At 65.0% G+C, this 25,039-nt stretch overlaps 2 protein-coding genes across 11 annotated transcripts in view; one reads left to right on the top strand and one right to left on the bottom strand.

The window, feature by feature from the left end:
* Positions 1-560: 560 nt before the first annotated feature.
* On the top strand, positions 561-24,819 carry AATK (apoptosis associated tyrosine kinase). 7 transcript variants are annotated; one of them, XR_010723449.1, is made up of 15 exons: positions 561-678; positions 9,819-9,952; positions 10,915-11,056; positions 11,876-11,955; positions 12,070-12,188; positions 12,679-12,766; positions 12,841-12,974; positions 13,618-13,702; positions 14,359-14,498; positions 14,618-14,767; positions 14,848-17,926; positions 18,045-18,213; positions 18,410-18,637; positions 18,823-19,967; positions 21,132-24,819. XR_010723449.1 is itself a non-coding variant. In XM_066200516.1 (14 exons), the coding sequence occupies exons 1-14, from the start codon at positions 594-596 to the stop codon at positions 18,849-18,851; spliced, it is 4,662 nt and encodes a 1,553-aa protein (XP_066056613.1). In that variant the 5' UTR covers positions 561-593; the 3' UTR covers positions 18,852-20,953. The 7 variants fall into 7 exon arrangements, 4 of the variants coding, with proteins under 4 accessions (XP_066056613.1, XP_066056615.1, XP_066056616.1 ...); XR_010723450.1 differs by having other exon boundaries at positions 18,823-19,034; XR_010723448.1 differs by lacking the exon at positions 21,132-24,819 and having other exon boundaries at positions 18,823-19,034; positions 19,879-20,953.
* The window catches only part of BAIAP2 (BAR/IMD domain containing adaptor protein 2), a 38,943-nt gene continuing 34,696 nt past the window's right edge, over positions 20,793-25,039 (bottom strand). For 3 of the 4 annotated variants that reach the window (XM_066200524.1, XM_066200527.1, XM_066200521.1), the window contains one exon: positions 20,793-22,745. In XM_066200524.1, the coding sequence (XP_066056621.1) occupies positions 22,676-22,745 (70 nt within the window). In that variant the 3' untranslated portion in view covers positions 20,793-22,675. Of the gene's footprint in view, positions 22,746-24,593; positions 24,642-25,039 lie in introns of all 4 variants that reach the window. The other variant, XM_066200523.1, reaches the window with a different exon arrangement.

Raw genomic sequence — 25,039 nt, forward strand, 5'->3', positions numbered from 1 at the left:
TCTGGGCCACAGGGGCAGAGTTGGGGTGCAGGGTGTGTGTATGAGGAGGGCTGGCGGGGGGTTGTGAGGGTGGCAGGGGGCAGAGGTGCCCATCCCGTCCCTGTTTCCCGTTCCTGACCCCATTTCTGGTCGTGAGAAGCCGGCAGTGCCCGGGATGGGTCAACGCCGGAGCAGTTCCTCACTTGGGGGGTCCCAGCCCCCTCCCGGGGGGTCCCGTCCCCACTCCTTGGGGTGGCTGCCCCTGCTTGGTCCCGGCCCCTCTCCAGGGTGGCGGCTGCCCCTCGGGGGTCCCGTTTCCATTCGAGGGCCCCCCACGGACCCCATCCATCCCGGCGGGACCGCGCGGGGGCGGCGGCGGCGCATCCCGGGGGAGAGGACGCGGGTCCCGGTGCGGTCCCGGGGCTGCGGCTCCGCCACCTGCCGCCCCCGCCCGCCCGGTCCCGCTGCTCGGCGGCGGCGCGGCCCCTCCCCGGGGCACGGGGCGCGGGGCCGCGGGGCCGCCATGGAGGAGGAGCCGCCGCCGCCGCCGCCGCCGTGCCCAGCGCGGGGCCAGCGGCAGCCGGCGGCCGTGGGGCTCCCGCCGCCGCCGCGCCATGGGCCGCTTCCCCGCCGCCGCCGCTGCCATGGCGGCCGCCTTCCTCAGCCCCAGCCTCGCCTTCAGCTCCCACTTCGACCCCGGTAAGTGCCGCAGCCCCGGGGCTCAGGGACCCGCACCCCCTCCCGAGCGCCGAGCCTCCCCCGGTGCTCCGCCGTGTGCCCGGCTCAGCCCCGCAGCGGCTGCCCGCGCCGTCCTCCCGGTGCACCGGGAACGAGCATCCCCGCATCGCCCTGCGCCGCGAACAGAGCATCCCCTCGTCCTCATCGCCGGGAATGTCACTGCACGGGCTCCCGACTCTGACAGCCGGACCCGACCCGGTGTGGCGGTGTGACACCCCTGTGTGGTGCTGGGACACGCCGGGGTGGCGGTGGGACACACCGATGTGGCCGTGGGACATCCCGGGATGGCGGTGGGACATCCCGGTGTAGCCGCGGGACGTCCCGGTGTGGCGGGATCGCTGCCGCAGCCGGGCGGCATTTTGTTCCGCGGGCTGGAGCGCGGAGGAATCCCGAGGCTGCGCTGCCTCTGAAGGCATCTCCGGGATTGAAACGGAATAATAACAACAGGGAGGATGGTGATGGTGAGGAGGAGGAAGACGGAGCCGGGACTGAGCCCCCAGCGCCTGAGACACGCGCCGGCCGGGGAGCCGGGGGCTGAGGGTCCCCCGTGGGGCTGGGGGAGCCGGCGGGGCTCGGTGGGGTCCCGGGGCACGGCAGCGGCGTTTTGGGGCGCAGGCGTTATGTAAGCGCCGTGTTCCGGCCGCGGCGCAGCTGCAGGAAGATGCTGCAGCCGCGGAGCAGCGCGGGGCTGGCGACTGCGGTGCGTGTTTGGGGCTGCGGCCGCCGCAGCCGCCCCTCACCGCCGCCCCTCGCCGCCGCCTCGTGTCCCTCCCGGTGCGGGGCTGGCACCGCGCGGCCACCGGGACCCCTCGGGGGAGCGTCCGGCGGGCCCGGCGGGCCCTCGGCTCCGGCCCTTTGTTTACCAGCCCGGGATAACGCGTGTCGGCTCCGGCAGCCGCGCGGCGGTGCCGCCGCTCCCGGCGCTTCCTCCGGCACCGCGAAGGCGGCGAAACGGTGCCCGTGCCGGGTGCGGTGGTGCCGGAGGCTCCGGCTGTCGGTGCCGGGCTCCCGCATCCCTCCCCGCCGCCTTCCCGGTCCCTCCTTCCCCCGCTGCTCCCGCTCCCCCGGCTGCGCACGGTCGGAATCCGTGGGGGGATTTGGAAATGAGCCGCACCAGGACTCACCGAACGGGGACTTTGTCCCCTGCCGCTCGTTATTTGCTTCGAAAATCTCATTATTTACATCCAAAATGCGGCAGTGCCGGGATGGAGCCGTTTGCCCGGCTCAGCCCTTGAGGAGATTTTGCTTTGGTTTTTGGTGCAGCCCCTCTCCACGCGAATCCTGCCAGCCTGGGGCTTCACAAGGCAGGTTTGGTTTCAAAACCCTTCAGCCCTGTTTCCACCCCTGCCTGTCGCTGTGCTGCCAGGCCCAGGGCTCGGCGCTGCCGAGCAGCTGCCACCCACCAGCACCGGGAGAGGAATTAAAGGGGGGAACAAACCAGATTCTGGCTTTCACGGCTTTGTGGATCTGCTCCATGTGGCAGCAGCTCCTGCCTGTGTGGCATCGTGGCTGCCTGTGCCAGCCTGGCTCCCTAGGGCTGGCTTGTGCCAGGGAGCAACTGGGAGAAGCAGTTTGTAGGGCATGATGGCACCACAGCTGGGACAGGACACGAGGGGCCCAGGGGCTCTGGTGCTGCTGAGGGAAGCATCTCCTCCCGACCCTGCATTCCCTGGAAATGCACGATTGGAGGCAACTGCTGTTGAAGCTGGGCCATAGGTGGCCTGGTGGCATGGAACAGTGACAGCGGTGTCACCTGGGGTGGAGGTGCCACAGGGATGTGCCAGTGCAGCTGCCTGTGTTTCGGCCTCACCTGCTGGTTTTGTCTTGTCCCAACATCTGTGTCAAGCTGTGCTGGCTCTGCCAGGGATTCATTCTCTTCCAGGTGCTGGGGGCTCTGGGGGAGGGTCCCAGCCCTGCAGCCTTGTGGTTCCCATCTCACCTCAGCCATTCCTGGGCCAGGCCTGGAGATGCTCCTGCATGGAGCACTGGAGCCACCAGCAGAGCATGACCCAACGCTGCTGGCCCCAGTCAGCACCCCTCATCTGGGCTTCCCATGGGAATTGGGTGTCCACTCCCTGCCCTGGGGAGTCAAGGAAAAGGATGGGCAGAGCGCCCCCCAGCCCCGTGTTTTTGGGTTCACCTGGTACCTGCTGCCATCCACTGCCCCAGGCCACTCAATGACAACAGCGTGACAGTGCTGGTGCCCCATGTTCAGTGCCTCCAGCTACTCCTGGCACAAGGATGGAAAAGGACTTGGGGGACTGTGGTGGCAAAGGGGCCATAGAAGGCAGAAAGACCCTGGCAACCAAAATCAGGGCAAGGCACGCCCTATACAGGGGGGAAGGTGCTGTTGGGACAGGACACACGGAGGGGATTTGGGGCAGGGCAGTGGGAGCTCCTCGCCTAGGAGGTGACAATGGTGGCAGCACTGTGCCCGATATCCTGTCTTGCCACATGTTTCCCACTGGGGTATGGCACACCGGCCTGAAGGGCAGCAGGAGCTGGGCACACAGGCAGGAGGTGACTCCCGGTGCCCACAGAGATGCCAGGGGCAGGCAGCGTGGGGTGGCATGTGGCAAACCCCCTGTCCTGGCACAGGGAACGACACTGGCACAACACAACAGGGCAGCCAGCCCCCACCTGGCTCAGTGAGGTGACAGAGCCAGGATCCTATTCCCTGAGGGTGCCACTTTGCTCCCTCCCTTCTCCCCTCCCTCCCTCCTGCCCCATGCACACGGACGGGTGTGTTCTGGAACGTTGACACCGATCCCTGTCAAAGCCAATTAGGAGAAATTAATATGCCGGGGTTGAAAGGGCCCGGTGCTGCCGGGGGGAGCAGGGCTGTGACTCACGGGCTCCCTGCCCGGCACTCCCAGCCCTGCCTGGGACACCCTGTGCCAGGGCAGCCCGTGGCTCTGCCCTCCCTGGCACCGCGTCCTCCCAGCCAGAGCAGGGCTCCGGTGCCCCCCTTGCCTTGAGCTGAGCCTTGGCACCCTGGTGACGGCAGGGGATGTGGGGCAGCAATGGCACTGCCAGCCTGGTGCCAGGTGTGGGTTAAACACGCAGCCGGGGTCTGTGTTTAGCATTTGGTGCCTGTAGGCAGGCAGCATCCCAGGTTTTGCCTTGGTGTGACGTCACCTCCTCGCCATCCCACTGCTGGGCTGGAAAATCCCAGGATTTGGGTCAAAGGGGCAGTTGGGCTGCTCTGGTGCCATGGCTGAGCCTGTTCCCACCCTGTGCTGCACCGATCCAGCAAGTGAAGAGGTGCTGGGGGACACTGCCTGGGATGGTGGGAGGGTAGCACAGTGGGATCCAGGGATGGTGGGAGGGTGGGATCCAGGGATGGTGGGATGCAGGGATAATTGTCCTGACCTTGCACTGCTGCCACTCCAGGTGCTCTCCTGCCCCAGCAAGTGGCCCCTCACCTCCGCAGTGGGAATTTGCTCCCAGGGGTGGGCTGAGCTAGAGGGACCCCACGGGGCTGTGTTGTAAGGCTGGAGGGTGACAGGGCTGGCCCAGAGAGGAACTGCTGTCTGCTGACTCAGCATGCCCAGTGGCAGGAAGATTAATCTCCTGTGGGCACTAATCCCCCTGGCAGCCCAGGAAGCACCATCGGAGCGCCGTGCAGCTGTCTCAGGGCTGCCACTGCCATTGCTGCCGTTGGCCAAGCCCCGAGAGCTGCCCCATGACCAGGGATACTGGGGGGACACGGAGCACCCTGGGATGCTCAGAGCTGGCACCGGGCTCATGGTGAAGCTCAGAACCAGCCAAGGGGCAGTGAGGGTGTGGGGATCGTGGATTTGGGAGGGCTGAGCACTGGAGGAATGAGAACAGGCCGGGGATTTCCCGCAGAGCCACTGTCCCACAGCCCAGACTGTTGGGGGGATCCCGGTTCCCACCCCTTCCCCTCTGCCAGCCACGTTCTCCCTGCAGCCTGGTGCCAGCGGCGGGGTGAACGCCGTTTGTTTTAATTACTGGAGCGAAGGAAAATTCCAGTGTGGGCAAATGCAGTAAGTGGAACAGCACTGCCCGCCTGGCTGGGCAGGGGATCCACGAGCTCCCAGGCTCCCGTCCCAGCTGTGCCAGGATGTCCCACTGCCAGGCCACTGTGTCAGCCACCATGGCCCTTCACCTTCCCAAAACACCTCTGTGGCTGTGTGCAGCTCACTTTGTGCGCTGTGCCCACTCTCAGCCATCCTTGCTGCCATCCCTGTGGCAAAAGAGGGATTTTCCAGCCACCCTGCTCTGTGTGCTCCCGTGCCTGCAGGTGGTTTGGGCACCACGGACTGACCTGAGGGTGGACATGGGGCAGGGAAGTGCCAAGCATTCCCCAACTCCGTGCCCTGAGCATCCTTGATGCCCAGCCCCACTCCCTGCAGCACCAGGGGCTGGGGCAGCGGCATCTGGGCTGTGCTGGGAGGCAGAGCCAGACCCCAAGCCCAGGTTCCTTCCTGTGCCATGGGGCCCCCTCTGCCCGCTCACCGCTCGGCCTCGTCCCGCTCCGGAGCCAGAGCTCCTGGTTTCATAACGGCGCTGAGCATTTTGGATATAAATAGGCTGCCCCGCTGTTACGTAAATGCTGCTCGGCTCTGAGAGAGCCTCGGCGTGGCCGGTGCCATGTGCCCGGCACTGCCCTGGGGTGGCACTGCCCCCGGCACGGCGTTCCCGGGCTCCATACAGGGATCCCTGTCAGGGGAGGGCTGGATGCTCCCCCCGGCCACCGAGGTCCTTCCCAGCCCCTCAGGACAGCGCGTTTGCCTGGCCAGTGTGGGATGAGCTTCACATCACTCACTTGGAACACCAAGCACGAGAGTTCAGTTTAAATAATCAATTTGAGCTTGCTTTGCATGCCTTTTATAGTATTTTTTTATTTATTACGATATGTTATTAAAATCCTAATAATTCTATAATCCAGAGAGACTATATAATTATATATAAAAATACAATATATGTAATTCCATGTATAATTCTATAAATAATTCCATGCACAACTCTAATATGTTATATATAATAATAGCATATTATTACTAGATATTATTATAATATAGAGTATTATTAGAATTACATTATAACAATTATATTCGCACAATAATATTAGTATTATTTGCCGTGGAAACAGAGGGAATTGTTGGCTCTTGGCTCTGCATCAGGGCGGGCTTTGATGGAGGAACTTGATTTTTTGTCCCTAATCAGGCTGACACGCGTGGTGTGTGCGCAGCAACGCCGGAGCCCGGCCTGTCCCTAGCACAGTCCTTGTTTTTATTTCGTTTCTTCACAAAATAATGGATGATTTTCTGTTATTTTCCACCTATTTATTGTTTGCTGCTGTTTCAACCCGAGATGGTAAAACCAGAATTAAAGGGCAGAATCAATCCTTTTGGTGAAATACGCCACCTCAAAAGATAGAGAAGGAGAAGGGATTAGCCAGGCGTGCCTGGAATTCACAATTAACTGATCTATTAATCACCAGAGAGGCTGCCGGAATGCCTCTGGCTCTTCCTGGTGGGAAAGGTCTCCAGCAATGGGGATAAAGGGTGCTGCTCCCTGCTCCTGCTTTTGGAGAGGGGATGCCTGGATCCTACCGCAGCCTGGAGGAGGAGGCTCTGGGTACCACTGCGAGGGATGCCAGGACCCTGAGGCATCCCAGGGGAGGATGCTGTGGGTACCGGCTCTGTGCCAGGCTCCTGGCTGGCACCGTGGGTACTGCCAGCCCCAACCCTGCTCCATGGCTGCTTCCATGGCTCGGGGGGGCTATCCCAGCTCCTGCTGCTGCCTCAGTTTCCCTGGAGCTGCAGAGTTCCCCAGACCCAGCCTGTGCTCACAGCCCAAACGGCAGCGGGGGTTTTGTGCGGGTGAGCAGAGCACGCGTCCTGCGGGCTGTGAAATTGCTTCCCTGGAAGCTGCCCATGGACACAGGGATTAATGTGATGCCAGGGCCGTGCCTGCACTGGGAGAGTGGATGGGAGTGAGCAGCCTGGGGCCAGAGGGACTGAGGGACATGAGTGTTTGACCCTGCCCAAATCCCATCCTAATCCGGCCCCAATCCTGCTGCAATCTTGCCCTGCTCCCTGTTCAAATCCTGCGCCATTTCCTGCCCCAATCCTGCCCATATCCTACCCTTCTCAGTGCCCAAATCCAACCTTTCCCAGCAGGATCTGACAAGTTTCCAGGCTGGAATCCGCGGTGGGCGGCGAGTGGGCAAGGGGGATGTATGGACCATGCTCCCAAGGCGCTGAAGCATCCATCCCCTCCTTGATGACCCCGGGAGCCCTCCCAGGCCAGTGGGGAAACTGAGGCACAGGCTGTCCTGCAGCGAGGGGTCCGATGGGAGCGGGGTTCGGGGTGTGCCGTGCCCCGGAGCCTGGGGCAGTGCCTGTGCCCGTGGCCTCTGCCGGGCCGGGAGCCCCGAGCTGCCGCCGGCTCTGCGGGAGCCCCGGCTCGGCCCTTCCGCACACGTCAGCCGCCGCTGGCCGGGCGGGCTCCGCCGGGATCGCCGGGCGGCCGCAGCATCGCCCCGCCGGCGGCACCGGGGCCACGGCCGGCCCGGCGGCCGCGGCCACCCCGGGGCCGTGAGTCAGCACAGGCGGCGGGGACGGACGGCCACGCTCCGGACGGAGCGGCACCGGCAGCGGCACCGCACCGGGACACTCCGGCCTCCGGTCGGCCCCGCTCGGAGCCGGCGGTGGGGCCGCGACCTGCGCTGGGTGGGCGATGCAACAGGCGGGGGGGGCAGCGCGGGCGGGGCTGTGCCTGTTGCGGGTGTGCGATGGCTTCCGTGGGGTGGGAGGGCGACTGCTGCACCCCACTGCACCCCACTGCACCCTGCTGCACCCTGCTGCATCCCATTACATCCCACTGCACCCTGCTGCATCCCATCACACCCCACAGCATCCCACTGCACCTCACCGCATCCGACATCCCCCCTCTTTCTCCGTGTCCCTTCTGCTCCCGTTTGCCAGGCTGGGTGTGAGGCTGGGGCGGGTGTCCCTGGAGCTGTGGCCTCTCTGCTGCCACCAGCCCCATTGCCACCAGCTCCCCAGAGTCCCCTCCCGCCGGGCTGGCCGGGTGAGGGTGGCTGATCCCTGACTCGGCAGGAAGCCGCGGCTGGGCTCGCTGGGTGCTGGGTGCCGCTGGGTGGAGGGACTGCGAGTGATGCTGCAGTTCTGAGGGATGCACCGAGCTGGCCATTCTCAGCCTGACCCCTGTGGTGAGGAAGGCCAGGGGAGGGCACAGCTTCAGTGCCAAGGGACCTCACTCCTGCTGAGAGAGTGGGAGGCAGAGCCTGGGAATGGAGGGCAGGAGGTGCTGGGGGCGCTGGTTTCTCTTGAGAGTCCTGGGGTACTTCAGGCTGCACTCAGCCAGCCCTGTGCCCCAGTGTCCCTTGCGTCCTGGCGTCGCTTGTGTTCTTGTGCCTCCTGTGTCCTGGTGCTCCCTGCACTCCAGTGCTCCAGCAGCTGCTGCTGCAGGTGCATCTGACCTGGTTTTGGGATAATCTGGCATCTGAGATGATGCCACACTTCCCATCACCGTTGGCTGTGGGTACAGGGAGAGAAGGTGCCAGGAGGTCACGGCAGTGGTGGTGCCCCTGCGCAGTCTGGGCTGGTCACGGCTCGCAGGTCTCTGGTTGTGCAGGTGGGGAAACTGAGGCAGGACCAGCTGGATCTCATTGGCCTGTTGTCCTCCTTGGGAACCTCCAGTTCCCCAGCTGAGGGGCAGCTCAGCTGACGGTCCCCTCGGATGGGCTCCCGTCCCCGTGCTCTGCTCCCCGTTGCTGTTCAAAGGCTCTTTTCAGTGAGTCATTTTCTCTTTTGCTGTCCCACTATCCAGGGAAAATGGTGACGTTGGCGGTACAAAGTGTGTTCACCATGGAAACCAGCTGGAAGGGGGGGCACGCCGCCCCCCGCTCCTCCCAGGTTCGGCTTTGCATCCCGAGCTTCAGAAGATGGCTCTGGAGCTCCTTCCCTGCTCCCTGGCACGGCTGGGCTGTGCCAAGGCCCCTGGGGCCACTCACGGGGAGCCAGGGTGCCCTGTGCCCACCCCACGTGGTGCCAGGCAGTGCCCGGGAGCAGCGGGTGTTGCCAGTGCCCACCAGGGCAGCAGAACCTCCCCCAGCTCCCGGTGCCCTTCAGGTGCTGGTCTCAAGGACACAGGGGAGCCCGTGGTGGAGCTCCAGGGCAGGGCAGCGTGGCCAGGGCACAGGGACAGGGAAGCTCCACGTGCTGGAGCCATGTGTGCGCCATGAGCATCCCCAAGGGGCTTGGTGACCCAGGGAGGGACCACGGCACTGGTGGGGGTCTGTGCCAGGCTCATGGTTGAGCACAGGGCACCTGTCCCAGCCAGACACTGTGGGGCTGTGGGGGGTCTCTGGTGACCGGCTCTGTTGGCAGTGCCACGACCTTCCGGCTGCTCCCACCACAACGGCGCCGGTTGTTTGGGCAGGCTCCGGGCAGAATAGTAATGTGGCAGCTGCAGCTGGCAGCAGGGCCTGCTGGGGATGGGCAGCTGCAACACGGCCACCTCTGCTGCCACCGTGGCCACCGTGTGCCCTGCCACCCCACGGGACACTGCACAGCTGGAGTGGGGTGGCGGGTGCTGGGATTTGGGGTATGCTGGTGCCCAGAGGATGCGGTGCCCAGCCAGTGCAGCCATGTCCCTTCCCCATCCCCAGTGGCCTGGGGCCCAGTGTGGGGCTCATGGAACCAAATTCTTGTCCTTCCTGCTCCCACAGGTGTAGTGTCCCAGCAGCCTTGGGATGCCACCGTGCTGTGGCCAAACCCACTGGGGGGGCAAATCCAAGAGCTGGGGCTCAGCTGGGTGGGGGTGCCTGGGACCCTTGAGCTGGTACAGCCTCTCTCCACAGGGTGTCATTGCCCCCCTGCTTCCACAGGGACAATGCACCCCCCATGCAGGTCCTGCCTGGGCTCCCCACTGAAGGGGGCACCCAGACACTGGGACCCCCCTCCCACTGACAGCTCCGTGCCCAAGCCCCCATGAGCCCTGATGTGCTCCCATATCCCATAAACGCCACCAAGGCAGGACCCCATGGCACAGCCTGACCCCTCCCTGGTGCCCCCAGCCCTGACCACCTCGTGTCCCCACAGACGGCACCCCCCTTAGTGAGCTCTCCTGGTCCTCCTCGCTGGCCGTTGTGGCCGTTTCCTTCTCGGGGCTCTTCACCTTCATCTTCCTCATGTTGGCCTGTCTGTGCTGCAAGAAGGGGGACATTGGCTTCAAGGTGAGCTGAGGGGTCAGGGTGGGGCTCCCCAGGCCAGGGCGGGGGGTTCTTCCCAGGGACCCAGCGTGGGATGGAGGTGTCTGAGTGTTCCTGGTGCAGAATTCTCTGCCCCAGCGCCAGGGCTGGATGTGTCCTGGCTCAGGACAACAGTGCTTGGAGGGAGGGGTTCAGCCCTTCACTGCCTGCTGGGGCTCATCACGCTGGGGGTTGTATCCTGGATCCCAACTCCACAGAGCGTGGGTCTATGGGATTCAGGATCCTTGCGGTCACATCCTGACCCATCCGTGCTCCCGGCTCCGTGCGGGGCCAGGCCACGCCACGGTTAAGGGCCGGGTCCCACCCGCACGCCCCCGAGGGTGGGAGGCACCCTGACCTCACAGGCACAGAATGTGCCGAGAAAACGCTTTTTCCCTAATTGCTGAGATTTTTGTGGAGGCTTGTGGCGCCCGCGGCGGGAGGGGGTCAGGCTGGAGGGGACACGCCGGGTGTTGTGTAACGTCCCACACCGCCGGAGCACCTCGCCGTGCCGGGGGGGACAGTGACCCCCTGGTGCCCCCGCACTGCGTATTTAGGGACGCGCGGCCGGGCCGGTGTCCGGCAGGACGCGGCTCATGGCCCGCGGTGGCACATGGCACACGGGGCAGTGCTGGGGGTGTCGGCAGCGCCATGAGGCACAGCCTGGCAGGGCGAGATGTTCACCGTCGCCTACCTGCTCGCCCGGGCGGCTTTTGGGAGCCGGGGGCTGCCGGGGTGGCACAGCCAGGTAATGGGATGGGTGGTGGAGAGGGTGTGCCTTCCCCGTGTGCGGGCAGGGTTGTGTGCAGGGAGGGAGGGTGGGATTTCTGGGCCCCCATGAGCCTTTCGGGGCAGAGGGGTGTGCAGGGCACTACCAGCAATGGGGAGCCCACGGGGTCAGTTGTCTCTGCTCGGTCTGTCACCCCCCTCCCTGCACCCTGAACCAGGAGTTTGAGAATGCCGAGGGGGATGACTACGTGACAGAGCTGTCGGCCCAGGGCTCGCCTGCCCCCCAGCATGGCCCCGAGGTCTATGTCCTGCCCCTCACCAAGGTGTCCCTGCCCATGGCCAAGCAGCCAGGGCGCTCAGGTAAGCCAGGGTGGGGGCAGGACCCCTGCATGATGTGGTTGGGGGACCCTCATCACTGGGCACAGGGTGATGTGGGGATGCTGGGGATCCCTCCCTGCTGTGGAGGGACAGCTCCAGCAGAGCCCTGGCAAGGAACAGGCAGCTGAGGTCCCTGGGGAGTGCTGCAGGGTCCCCCTGTGCGAGGGTCCCTTGTCCCTGTCTCCAGGCACTGCGTGTCCCAGCCCAGGGGAGCAGCACTGGGGTGGGACAGGACACGGCCACCCTGAATGGTGACACCCGTGAGTCCTGGTCCCATGTAAACAAGCCCATGAGTGGGAGAGGAATGTGGGGGGTGCCTGGTTGTGCCCCCTCCCACCCCGTGTCACTCCCTGCCCAAAGAATGGCCACAGTGGGGAGGCAGAGAGGACCAACAATGGCCCCATTGCTGCCTGCCCTTGGCACAGGCTCCCGAGGGGCCGGGCTGTGCCGGGGGGGCCGGGAAGGGGCTAAATGCCAGCGCTGTGCCGGGCTCGGCTCTGTACACCCTGCGGAGGAGAAGGGGCAGGGAGCCAGCTCTGCTGCCATCCCGTTTGGGGACACTGATACCCCACGTCCCCTTGTCGTGGGAGGATGCCTGGAGAAGAGGATGCTTGGGATGCAGGATTCCTGGGGATGGATGCTCCGGAGCATCCTGGGGTGGCAGAAGGCCTGGCACCGGGTGGCACGGTGAGGACAGCAGGGCTTGGGTGGGACTGGTGGGGAGCACAGGCAGGGGGACAGGGGGATATGCGGGCAGGGGGGCAGGGGGACACGCGGGCAGCTGGATGGGCTCTGTTACAGTGCAGCTCCTCAAGTCGGCGGACCTGGGGCGGCAGAGCCTGCTGTACCTGAAGGAGATCGGGCATGGCTGGTTCGGCAAGGTGAGCCCAGGGCCAGAGACCCCCGGACACCCCACTCTGGTGGGACATGGGGCCCCGGCTGTGCCAGGGGGGTTTGGGGTGTGGATGGAGAGATGAGCTTGTTCCTCACCCCAGGTGTTCCTGGGGGAGGTGAACTCGGGCATCAGCAGCACCCAGGTGGTGGTGAAGGAGCTGAAGGCGAGTGCCAGTGTGCAGGACCAGATGCAGTTCCTGGAAGAAGCGCAGCCCTACAGGTACCTCTGGGGTCACTGCACACTGCAGGGAGTGGGGATCCTGTGGCATGGGGGCAGATCCACTCTGTGCCACTTTCAGCTGCCCGGCAGAGCTGTGGCTGCCCCTTGCTCTGGGGCAGCACAGTTCCATCCCAACATCGTGGCAGGACGGGGGCTGTGAGGAGCCACTGGCCATGGCATGGGGCAGCAGTGAGGTCATGGGCAGAGCTGGGCCAAGCAGGGGGGCCACGGGACTGCTCCTGCCCCAGCACAGCTGAACAAATGTCCCTTTGTGACACATCCCGGGCGCTGGGACGTGCTGGTACCCGCTCCCGGCAGCCCCTGTGGCAGCCCCAGTGCAGGCAGGACGATGGCTCCTGGGGCCTGGTGCCATCCCCCTGGCACAGGAAGGGCAATGGTTCCCGGGGGGCTGCCACCAACCCTCCCAGGCCAGTCCCAGCACAGGCAGGGCGGTGGTGCACAAACGCCCCTGTTGCTGTGCCCCACACAGAGCCCTCCAGCACACCAACCTGCTGCAATGCCTGGCCCAGTGCGCCGAGGTCACCCCATACCTGCTGGTGATGGAGTTCTGCCCGCTGGTGAGTCCCTGCCCCGCTCCCTGCCATGCCCCATGGGTGCTGGGCACCGAGGGTGACAGTGGCACTGCCCACAGGGTGACCTGAAGGGGTACCTGCGGAGCTGCCGGGGGGCCGAGGCCATGACCCCAGACATGCTGACCCTGCAGAGGATGGCGTGTGAGGTGGCCTGTGGTGTCTTGCACCTGCACAGGAACAACTACATCCACAGGTAGGCTGGCCCGGCGTTCTGGGGGGAGCAGGGGTCCAGATGGAGGGGTTCTCAAAGTGCCAGTGCTCCTGCCCCACCACTGCTCCTCCTGCCCAACAATATCCTGGTGCTGAGTGAGTTGCAGACGGAGACTCCAGCATCAGTGATTTTGTTGAGGAGGGGGCTGCACTGCCATCGGGGGCCACCAGAGTGTCCCCACCCGAGCCAGGCTCTGCAGGTGGGTCCCCACGAGGGTGCCCAAGCTGTGGGAGGGGGACACGGGGCTCAGCTGTGCTGGAGAGGAACTCCCTTAGGGCAGGCCAGCCTCGGTGGTCCCTGGTGCAGCAGGGGTCTCGCCTGTGCCCCGGCTGCATGACCCGCCCAGTGCCCGAGCAGCCGCCCGGGAGACCGGCCCCGTGCCAGGGCTCACGTTGCCCGGGAACACCCGCCTTCTGCTTGGCTCGGCGTGTGACGGATGGACGGACGGACAGCGGCGCAGCTGGGGCCGCGCACGCATTCCTGCTGTGCACTGAGAGCCGCGTTATCGGCACGCCCGGAGCCGGGCGGGGAACGGCCCCGCCGCCGCACGGCTGCCCCAGCCGGGTGCCGGGTGGGTGCCCCTCGAGCTCTCGGTGCCGGTGACAGCTCCGGGTTTGCTTGGCAGCGACCTGGCCCTGCGGAACTGCCTCCTCACCGCCGACCTCACCGTGAAGATCGGGGACTACGGGCTCTCGCACTGCAAGTACAAAGTAAGGCTGGTTGGAGGGAGGAAGGGGCTGGGGGCTGCGCTGGGATCCCGCGGTACCCCCATGTACACCCACCCTGGCACAGACCCGACTGAGCCTACCCCCCACCCTCGTGCACACATCCCCCCATCCCAGCGGTGTCGGGGCACCCCTGTGTTTGCTGGGGTGCAGGGGGGTCCAAACCACCCTGTGAGGAACCCTTAGTGCCAGCCGGTGTGCCCCCCTGAGCATGAAAGAAGGTTCACCCCCCCCGAGTGCCCCAGCACGCACCCAGTGGGGTGACACTGCCTGGGCTGGTCCAGACGTGCCCCTCTGCCAGGCACAGGTCCCTGCAGGCAGCTGCCAGCACAGCCTGGGGTTGCTCACCCGTCCATTTGTCTCTCCGTCCTGCTCCAGTCTGCCCACGGCTCCTGCAGGGTTGGGATTGCCAGACTGAGGGTGTGGAGGGGCTCGGGTTGGGGAGCAGAGGGGCAGAGGTGGGAAGGAGGGGAGGCAACAAGGGACAGGAGGTGCCAGGAGCAGACTAGGACAGGCTGGGGGCAGATCTGGGGGAACAAGGGGCATGGAGGGCAGCGATGGAGGGTGGGGAGGTGGGGGGTGGCGGTGCCGCGGCGTGGCCGGTCCCTGACGCCATGGATTGACGTTCTTTTCTCGTACTGACCCTGCACACTTGGCAGGACGACTACTTCGTGACGGCCGACCAGCTGTGGGTGCCGCTGCGCTGGATCGCGCCCGAGCTCATCGATGAGGTGCACGGCAACCTGCTCGTGGTGGACCAGACCAAGGCCAGCAACGTCTGGTGAGTGGCTCTGGGGGGCACAGGGGGCTGCAGCCCCACGGGATGCATCGGGGTGGTTTTGGGGCCGATGGCCGGGGGCGGGGTCTCCCTGCACCCCCAGCATGGTGCCATGCCCGCAGGTCGCTGGGCGTCACCATCTGGGAGCTGTTTGAGCTGGGCAGCCAGCCCTACGACCACTACTCCGACCGCCAAGTGCTGGCCTACGCCATCAAGGAGCAGCAGCTGAAGCTGCCCAAGCCCCAGCTGAAGCTGTCGCTGTCGGAGCGCTGGTGAGGAGCCCGAGCCGCCCCCTCCCCTGCCCCGCGGCACGGGCGGGGGCTGGGCTGACGCTGGCCGCTCCCCATGGCAGGTACGAGGTGATGCAGTTCTGCTGGCTGCAGCCCGAGCAGCGCCCCACGGCCGAGGAGGTGCACCTGCTGCTGTCCTACCTGTGCGCCAAGGGGGCCACGGAGGCGGAGGAGGATTTCGAGAAGCGCTGGAATTCCATGAAGCCCAACGGCAGCGCCAGCGGCAGCCACCACGGCCCCGAGCTCTCGTCCTTCCCGCTGCTGGAGCAGTTCTCGGCCGACGGCTTCCCCTCAGACGGAGACGACATCCTCACCGTCATGGAGACCAGCCACGGCCTCAACTTTGAGTACAAGTGGGAGCACACCAAGACCGAGCACTTCCAGGCCCCGCTGGGCTCCCTGAGCCCCAGCAGCGCCGCCCGCTACCACGACCTCTATTACCCGGCCACCACGGCGGGGCTCAGCCTGGGGGTGTCCCCGTCCTGCTACGAGTGCAAGGCCTCCGGCTGTCCCGGGATGCCGGCACCCGGCGTGGTGCCCATCCTGGGCGCCCACAGCCCCTCGCTGGGCAGCGAGTACTACATCCGCATCGAGGGCCCCGGCGAGGGCAGCGCCGAGCTGGACTACGCCATGTGCACCTACAGCCCGACGGGCGAGCGCGGGGCCCTGCGGCCCCCGGCCTGCTGGAGAGCCCAGGGCGGCCGCAGCGGCGGCACCTACGACTCGGACGGCAGCCCCACCGTGTCCCTGAGCATGGAGCCGCTGCTGGGCCACGCTCCCGCGGCCGAGGGCTCCTGGGAGTGCGCCGAGTACTACCCCTACCCCTGCCCCGGGCAGGAGCCGAGGGGCTACGAGCCGTCCCCCAGCCACGGGGCCGAGGGCTACCTGCTGGAGGAGGAGCCCCCCCAGCCCGGCAGCCAGGACTGGCCCGTCCCCGCCTTCCAGCCCGGTGTCTTTGCCGACCCGCTGGGCGTTTCGCCGTCGGGGAACTGCGCCTACAGCCCGCCGGGGTACGGGGGGACAGCGGGGCCGAGCGGGGCCCCGCCGGACTGCGTGGCGCTGGAGCTGGGCGAGGACAGCCCCCCCAGCGCCCCCCGCCCGCCCGGTGCCAGCCCCTCGCCTCAGCGCCACCCGTGGGCCTCCAACAGCTCCTCCAACAACAACATCGGCAGCGGCAGCCCCCGCGAGCCCCCGGGGGCCGGCGACAGCTGGTGCTACCGCCGCATGATCACCTTCCGCGGGCTCATGGCCAAGCCGCTGGGCACGGTGCCCCGCGGCCAGCCCCAGCTCGGGGGGTCCCCGCCGGGACACGACTTCCTCCGCCCGCGGCAGGATCAGCCCCCCGCCATGGCCGGCGGCTCCTCCTCCCCGTGCCGCTCGCCCTCCCCGCGGCGGCAGGCCTGGCACGGCCGTGACTCATCACCCTGCGGCCCCGCGCAGCCCGGCACGCTGGCGGAGAGCCCCGCCGCGCCCTGGGGCCCCGCCGCGGCCCCGCCACCTGCGCCGGGGGCCCCGCGCGATGCCCACCCTGAGGAGAACTCGGCCGGGGGAAGCCCTGCCCGCGGCGCGCTGCTCCCCGCCGCCGCGGGGCCGGGGGAGGCCGCCCCGCCCGCGGCTGGCACGGCCGCCCCGAGCCCCGGCCCCCCCGGCCAGCCCGGCGCGGAGGGCGCCCAGCCCGCACCGGAGCCCGCCGAGCCGCCCGCGCCCGCGGAGGCCGTGGCCGAGAGCGGCGCCTGTGCCGCCAGCGACGCCGACCGGACGCCGGACAAGACCTTCTCCAGCAGCAGCTTCCCCAGCGCGGACGAGGGCAGCGACGAGGACACGGCCGAGCTGACCTCCGGAGTCTTCACCGACTTCTCCGGGGAATACACGGAGCGGGCGGAGGCGCCCCCGGCGCTCAGGTCCCTGCAGAAGCAGGTGGGGACGCCGGACTCGCTGGAGTCGCTGGACATCCCCTCCACGGCCAGCTCCTGCGAGGTGCTCAGCCCCGGCGCCTTCGCGCCCGCCGGCCAAGCCCGGGCACTCGACAGCGGCTACGATACCGAGAACAACGAGTCCCCCGAGTTCGTCCTTAAGGAGCCCCACGAGCCCCGGGAGCCCGAGGCCTTCGGCCAGCTGGGGAAGCCGCCCCCGGGGCTGCCGGGGGGCGAGGGCGAGGCTGCGGCCCCTGAAACGCGGCTGCCCAGCGCCCCGGGGGCCGAGCTGCCCGCCCTGGCCGAGAAGAGCCCCTACCGCGACTCTGCCTATTTCTCCGACTGCGACGCCGAGGCCGAGCGCGGCCACAAGGACGAGGGGGACAGCGATGGGTCCCGCACCCCGGAGGCAGAGGAGGGTCCCCGCTCCCCTGCGCAGGACACAGGGCGAGGAGAGGACCCGCTGCACCCACCGGGGGCACCCGGCAGCCCCCCGGCAGCGCCTGGTGTTGCGGTGGCGGTGCCTACGCCAGCGGCGATGGCTTTGGAGGGGGACTGGGTGGGGACAGGGGCCGGGAGCTCAGCGGAGCAGGCACCTGGCACCGAGCAGAGCCCTGCTGGCACGGGGCTGGTGCCGGGCAGCCCGCCACGCCCTGACACAGATACCTGTCCCCCCGGCTCTGTGACCCCTAAGACTTTCCTCTTGACCCCGGTGCCACTGAGCCCTGGGGAGCCATCGGCTGTTGGAGGGACCCGCGTGCCCGAGGGCATCGCTGGACTTGAGGGAGTCACAGTGGGGGACAAACAGACTGTGACCCCCGCATTGGGGCTTGGGGATCTGGGGCTGCCCCCGGAGGGGACTGGGGTGGGCGATGCGCCGGGGGGTCCCACCACGCTGCTCCCAGGGGGCGAATCACCGCCGGGTCTCTCCCCGACCCCGGCTGCCCCCGAGCGCCGCGAGGAGCCAGAGGAGGAGGAGGAGGACACGGAAGACAGCGACGAGTCGGATGAGGAGCTGCGCTGCTACAACATCCAGGAGCAGAGCGAGGAGAGCGAGGAGGAGCCGGCGGCTGTGCCCATCGTGGTGGCCGAGAGCCAGAGCGGCCGGAACCTGCGCAGCCTCCTCAAGATGCCCAGCCTGCTGTCCGAGTCCTTCTGCGAGGACCTGGAGCGCAAGAAAAAGGCCGTCTCCTTCTATGACGATGTGACCATCTACCTCTTCGACCAGGTGGGTGCCCTAGAGGACAGAGCTGGGTGCTGGGCACGGCTCCACGGTATTTTGGTGGTGGGAGCCATCTCCAGCCGAGCCCCCAAGTGAAGTTCCTTCCCGCTGTTTCCATCCCCAGGAAAGCCCCACACGGGAGCTGGCTGAGCAGAGCTTCCCAGAGCCCACCCTGCCTTCGGGGCAGCCCCCCTCGCCTTCAGGGCAGTCCCCTGCCAGTGGCAGCCCCCCCAGCCCCACAGACAGGCTCGGAGCCTCTGATGACTCTTCGGATGGTAACGCCTCAGAAGAGAGTAAGAGACCAGGAGCTTATAGGGCTGGTAATTGTGGGCTGGTGGGAGGGCAGCAGGTATGGGATGATGGGGAGGCAGTTATAGGGTGATGGGGACAGCGGTTATAGGATGATGGGGGGCCAGTTATGGGGTGATGGGGTCAGAGGTTCTGGTGGAACCCTCACAGTGGTCTCAGCCCCCTCACTTTGTATCCCAGGTGGTGGCTTTGAGTGGGATGATGACTTCCCCCTGATGCCAGTGAAGCCATCCCTGGTGGCCTCGCTGCCAGGGACGCCGGCGGAGCCCCCTGCGGCTGTGCCCGCCCTGGTGCCGCCACAGAAACAGGTGCTGCCCATCCAGTTCTCCCGGTTCACGGTGTCACCTGCCCCAGTGTCCCGGTTCTCCATCACCCACGTCTCCGACTCGGACATGGACTCCATAGGAGGTGGGTCCCCCTCGCGATGCTGCTCTGTTGGGTGCCCAGGACTGCCCAGAACTACCGTGTCCCTGTTTCCATCTGCACTGGGAGGCATGGGACAGCCTGTCCCTGTGCCCCGTGGGGACAGCCACCCCTGCGAAGGGCCAGCTGGGGGGCCAGGCCACTCTCATGGTTCTCTCCACTCATTGCAGGCAGCAGCGAAGACGGTGACCGGGAGTGACCCGCCGGGACACAGCCGGCATTGCCCCAGCACCGGGGCGGCGCAGGACGGCGGGGCCGGCGCGGGGGCCGCCCGTGGGCTCCCAGACCCCTCTCGGCAATTTTTAGGCAGATTTTATCGGAAGGAACTCGTTTGCTGCTTCGAGCGGGAGCGGGGCCGGCGCGGCCCCCGCGGGGCCAGGCGGTGGGTGACGGTGACAGCCGTGCGCGTGTGCGGGTGGCTGTGAGCGTGCGTGTAAAATAGACACTTATATATATATATATATACATATATATATATAAATTATAGCGTTTCAAGGGTAGTGCCCTGACCTTGCTAACATTTGCGGAGTGTCCTCCCCAGTGAAGTTCCCCCTTGGCTTCTTGCCCACATGTGCTCCCCGAGGCGGTTTGTCCCCACACCCCTTCTCCCCCGGGCTGTCCCCTCCCTGTGCCCTGTGCTCAGTCTTGCACCTTGTGGCAGCTTGGCTGTCCCACAGCTGTCCCACAGCGGCCCCACAGCCGCCCCGTGGCTGCCCCACACGACATTCCTGACCAAGGGGCCACTGGCTGCTGCCACTCTGGATGTCCCTCCCTGTGCCAGAGGTGCCACCAGCTACCCAGAGTGGTTCCCATGGCTTTGGAGCTCCCCTCCCTTGGTTTGCAGGGATCAGTCCCAGCTGGGGACCCTGAGGACTGCTGGGACCCTTGCCCATCGTAGCGGGGAGCAACACGTGGAGGGCTGGTTGTGGGGGGAATACCCCCCACTGGGACCCGCCAACCTGACTATTTTTGTATTTAAACAAAATTATTAAAAAACCCCAACCCCAAACCCACCCCAAAACCAAAACTTGCTGTTGATTGAACCCACATTGATGCGATTTTAAGTTATTGCTGCCAAAGAGACGTATTGGGGAGGGGGGGGAGGGGGGCGCGCTCGTGGTTCTTTGTTCTGTTTTGGTTTTGTTTTGTTTTGTTTTGTTTGTTTGTTTCTTTGTTTTGTTTCTTTTTAAATTCATTCGAGGCTTAGGATAATTGTGCAATTCCAGCTTCCGGAAGGAAATAGAAGTAAGCGGAGCTGAGCGAAACCTTGAATTCAGGGCTGGTTCCTTTTGGGGTCTATAGACCAAACCCTGAGGTGAGAAATGTCCCCCCTGAGCCCCCGCCCCTGTCCTGGCTGCTGTGTAGGGGCATGAGGGACACTGCACAGACAGCACCCACATGGGAAGGGGCTGGTGCCAGGGGCTCTGCTCCATGCCACAGGATGATCCCATCCTGGACTGGACACAGCTTTGGCACCAGGACTCTTGGGATGAGCCCGTCCCCATCCGAGCCTGGCACTGCCATGGGTCCCAGCCCGGTGCTGGCAGTGTCCCCATACTCACCCCCCCTTCTCCCACCTTCTCCCACGGCCAGCCCAGCCTGGAGCTGTATCTCAGCTGGAGCACTCTCGGTGCTCACGAGGCTGTTGTGGGGGCCAGGGGCTGTTCCCCGGTCCAGGTGACAACCAGGGCGTTGGGGGACCCCAACTTCAGCCCCAGGGTGGCCATGCCACCCCATACCCCCACTGCTGGTTCCTCCCCCCTGCTAAGCAATTAGTGCTTTTTCAAGTGTTCTATTTAAGCCCCCACCTGGCCTGAAACCCCCCCACACCAATTCTCCCAAGCTTTTTCCTTATCCTTTCCAACACGGGGGCCACTCCCTGCACTGACTGGGGGTGCAGCACCCAGGGGTGCTGCCCATGCAGGACTGGGATGCTCTTGGGATTCCCTTCCCACAGCAGCACCCACCCTCCTACCCCCTGATCCCCCCTTCCCTGCAGCCCCCCAACACCACGGGGAGGGTTTGCTCAGCCCCCACTCCCCCTGGCACCCAGGGGTGCTGGTCAAGCCCCCACCCCACCCCCCGGGTTTGGTCTATGGCGCCGCAGGTCCCGGCTCCGGAGGGCGGATGAGGACAGAGCTGTGGCTTGGGTAACTTTTTTAATAGAAAGGCTCTTCTTACATGGTCTATTTTCTCAATACGGGTCATAATTGCTGTATTTTTTATCAGTGCTGATTTCCATACAGCTCCCAGCATGTGTGTCAAATCTCATCGGGCCAATAATAAAGTTTTTAAAATATCTTAAGCTGTTTCCTGCCCCGATCATTGCCCAGCACCCAGGATGGAGCCAGCTCGGGAGGGCCCCGGCCACGCTCCAGGGCCAGGCAGGAGCCTCTGGCCAGGGAAAACCGTGCAGGAGGGAGGGCTGGGGAGGTTGAGTTGCTCATAAATTACGTTTTCTCATAAAAAATTATTTCAGGTTACGTCTTACAGGTGCCACCGAGCCAGGAGGTGCAGCGAAGCCCCCGGGGGCTGGTTGGAGCCAGGGTGGCAGCTTGGGGGTCCTGGGGGACAGCCCCTGGCACAGGGGTAGAAGAGGACACCGCAGTGGCTAAGGGGACCCAAGGCCTGTCCCCAGCCCGGGCTGTGACCACCAGCCCTCTCCCACCCACTGCCCCACTCCCCAGCAGAGCCCTTTCCCTCGCCCCTGCCCCATCTGGCCCCCACCCATCTGTTCCAGCCCTGGGAGAGGAAGAGGAGGCACATCATGGAGCAGGGAAGCCTCGTGCAGAGCTGGAGCCTGGGTGGTCACAGGAGAAGCTGTTTTCCTGCAGTGGAGCTGGACCCAGGAGAGATGAGCCACCGCATCCAACTGGGACTGAGCCCCCCTGGGCTGGGGACACTCTGTGCCTGGCCAAGCGCCCAGCCAAGCACCCACTGCCCGGGCTGTGGGGACCAGGACGTGCTGCACCAGCGATCAGAAAGTGCAAAAGGAGAAATACAACGGAAAAAGCAAAAACTCTGTTCGGGTTCAACCCCTCACCCATGGGAGACACAGTTCCTGCCTGGAAAACCTCTTCTCCCTGTTTTTGGAGCAAGGATGTGACCCTGGGCACTCAAGAGCTGCGGGAAGGGCTGTGGGAGCCACCTCGCTTGTGGGCACCCCCAGCAATAAGCTTAGCAAGTGTGTGTATATATATTTATACATATTTATCTCTATCTATCTCTCTCTCTCTCATGCAGCCCTAGGAACAGAGGAAGAGCAAACAGCCAAGCAAGAGGTCCGGATGGGAGCTCCTGTCTGCAGGGAGCAGGGGCACCCCAAGGCTCGCTCACACACTGCCCTCGCCTGCACAAGTGGTTTTTTCCTAGCTTATATTTTACAGCAGTACCGTAATTCCCTACAATATCCTGAGCTCTGGCGCAGCAGGAGCTCTGAGACAGGAGCTGACCCCGTCCCAGCGGGGGCTGCAGTGCTGACACCCACTGCCCTGTCCCAGCCTGGAGCACCCGGGGTCTGGTGGGAGCCTGGGAGCTGCCTACAGCTCTCACCAGCCCCTGGCTTGCAGGGGGTGTCCCGGTGTCCTGCCTGGCCTTGGGGTCCCTCCCATCTGGGCAGGGAGAGCAGGGGGACCGTGTCCTCTCTGCCACTGCTGCCCTGCTGGAGCACTGTGAGCTCACAGAGTTGTTCTCCAGCTGAGCCCCTTTCTCCACCCACAGCAAGCTGCTGCTGGGCCTCGGAGCCACCCCAGCTGTGGGACGTGCTGCTCTGGCTCCGGGAAGTGCCACTGTTAGCACAGGCAAAGGACAGGTGACATGGCAGCGCCGTGACCCTCTGCCACCGAGGGAGTCTAGAGAAGAGAGAACTAGGGCACTAGCTTGAGCCTTTGGCTTTTAAAAGCAGCAGGATTAATAAATTCCGCCTAAAAACGGAGTCCTGGGAAGCTGGACATGCAGCGGCGAGGATGAGGATGAGGAGGATGAGGAGGTGGCGAGTGCCACGTGGGCGCCAGCGCTCCCGGATCAGCTGATGAGTGGAGCCGAGCGGTCGTTCGTCACCGTTGGCTTCAGCTGGACGTTGGCAAAAGGGTTCCTGTGGAGAAAGAGGAAGAGGAAGGAAGCGTTAACAGGGGGTGGAGGCCTGGAGAGGACAGGGCACCAGCACAGTGAGCGGCGACTGGCGAGACCCCAGGACCAGCAGCGTTTGGGAAGGGGTTAAACTGGAAAAGCTCTGCCTTGCGGAGCCCCTGGCCCGGCTGCCCCCACTCCTTGAGCTGCCCCCACTCCTCAGCTCCTCTCCCAGCTAAGCCGTGGTGGGTCAGAGATGAGCTGAGTGCAGCTGCAGGGGGATATTCTATCTCACCCTCCTTCAGCCTAAAGCTGGGGATGCCACTGGGGGCCAGGGCTGATGAAGCTGTTCCGGCCTCCTCCAAGACTGGACTTCCCACAGATGGAGCACTGTGGGATCACCCAGCCCTGAAGCAGAGGGTTACTGCTTCACCTCCTGGCCAAGGGCAGAGCTGGCAGAGCTCCCTGCAGAGCCCTTGTGCTGCCTCTGGAGAAGTTCATATGCAAGAGGAAGAGTGTGGGAGATTAAGGACACCTGGATGAGGTTCTCAGAGTCCAGAGTCCAGACAGGCTGACCTTGGGTTTCACCTACCTGGAGTGTCCCCAGCACCCTCCTGCTGCCATTGTCACTTGACCAGGACAGGGTACAAGGACTGCCTTGGCACGGGGAGCATCCTTACCCCTTCTCCAGGAGGTCCCCTTTGTCCTCTCCCAGAAGGAGTTAATTCCCAGGGGGTGTGGGCAGCTCTGGGAGTCCCTCTGGCTGCCTGGGGAGCCACCAAGCACCCCCTGTCCTCCCTGCAGCCCCTCTGTCTCATCTGCCCACTGCCCCCAGCCCTCCCCACGGAGCCACACAATCCTCCTGTCCCCAGGGGAAGCAATGGCCACAGCCCCTCACACCAGGTCCCACAGCTGGAGGTCACCCACTGTGGAGGCACAGCCCTGCTACCCCTGACGTGGATTCAGGCAAAGTTACCATGTGCACCTGGACTGAGCAGCTTTGGGCTGTCCCCAGAAGCTCTGGGATGTCCCCAGCCATCTCCCAGAGCAGAACGAAGATGCTGGGACCTGCATCCCTCTGGGACAGGCACTCAGTGTCAGCCCCAGGCCCCCTCTGTGCCATCCCTCACCTCTCCACGTTCGCTTTTTCTTTCCTTAAAAGATAAATGACTCTTGTTTAAAAATAGGGTAATTAATTTCACACCTAATTAATGCAGATGCTTAGATCACTTTCCCTCCCAGGATGCCAAAATAGATTCTCAGGACTGGAGGGAGAGGAAAAGTTGCTTTGATGAGTCACCCGGGGCTCATTTAACTATTTCTGCACTGGCAAAAAAGAGCCACTGGGCTGGAGTCTGCAGCTCCAGGGAAAGCAGCTCATGGATCAAAGAGAAATGGGGAAGGGGCTCTCCAGGCTCTGCACTGCCAGCGAGGAGGGTCTCGACTCCTGGGGAGGCTCCTGCATCCCGTCCCTGGGGCCAGCACGAGGAGGCTCCTGGGACGAGTCTACAACAACAACAAAAAAAAGCTGCTCAAAAAACTTGCGGTTAGTGCGGACATGCCCCGCCCCGCTGGAGAGGGCCGGGGACAGCGGCGGACACCGGACACCTACAACCAAAGAGCTGGTTACGGGGAGCGGGGCAAGCGCAGGAGCAGCTCAGCATCCCGGGGAAGCGCAGCCGCGGCAGCGGGGCGAGCAGCAGAGACAGCCGGGGAGCCCCGGAGCTCCCGCCAGCGGGACGGGGACAAGCGGTGACGGCGGGAGGGGACGCGCTCGGCCGGGCGCAGCGGGAAGCAGAGCGGTGGCACCGTCCCCGCGCAGCCCCCGCTGCCCAGCGCACCCAGGGCTCAGCCCCGCGACAGCGTCACTTACTAACTACGGGCAGGGGCACCTCAAAACCTGGCCACTTCAACATCGGGGCTGCAAGGGAAACAGAAGGCAGGTTGGAGGACACCGGGACGCTTGATGGGAACAGAAGGTCGTGGTTAAAGGAGAGACTTTAAGGCCACGAGCCGGTGGCTACCCGGCCCGAGAGCCCGCTGGCCACCCCGCACGCAGCGCCGGCGGGCAGAGGAAACAGGAGGAAAAAGAAGAGAAAGGAGGAAAAGTCATGTTTATTGAGTCGCTGGTGCTGTGAGGAGGGGAAGGAAGGGCACGGCCAGCCGGGAGCTGTGGGAGTGCAGCGGCCGGGCACGGCGGGGGCTGCGGAAGGGAGGGGGCGGCTTCCTTCCCCCCGTGCCGGCCATCGCCGCTTTCCCAGCGCCGGGAAAGCGCAGCCGGAGCCTTGGCATGCGGGAGCAGGAGCGGCATCACCCCCT

This window comes from Chamaea fasciata, unplaced genomic scaffold (genome assembly GCF_029207755.1).
Source record: "Chamaea fasciata isolate MVZ Bird 193981 ecotype frontalis unplaced genomic scaffold, bChaFas1.0.hap1 SCAF_19, whole genome shotgun sequence".
In the NCBI taxonomy this organism is placed as follows: domain Eukaryota; kingdom Metazoa; phylum Chordata; class Aves; order Passeriformes; family Sylviidae; genus Chamaea; species Chamaea fasciata.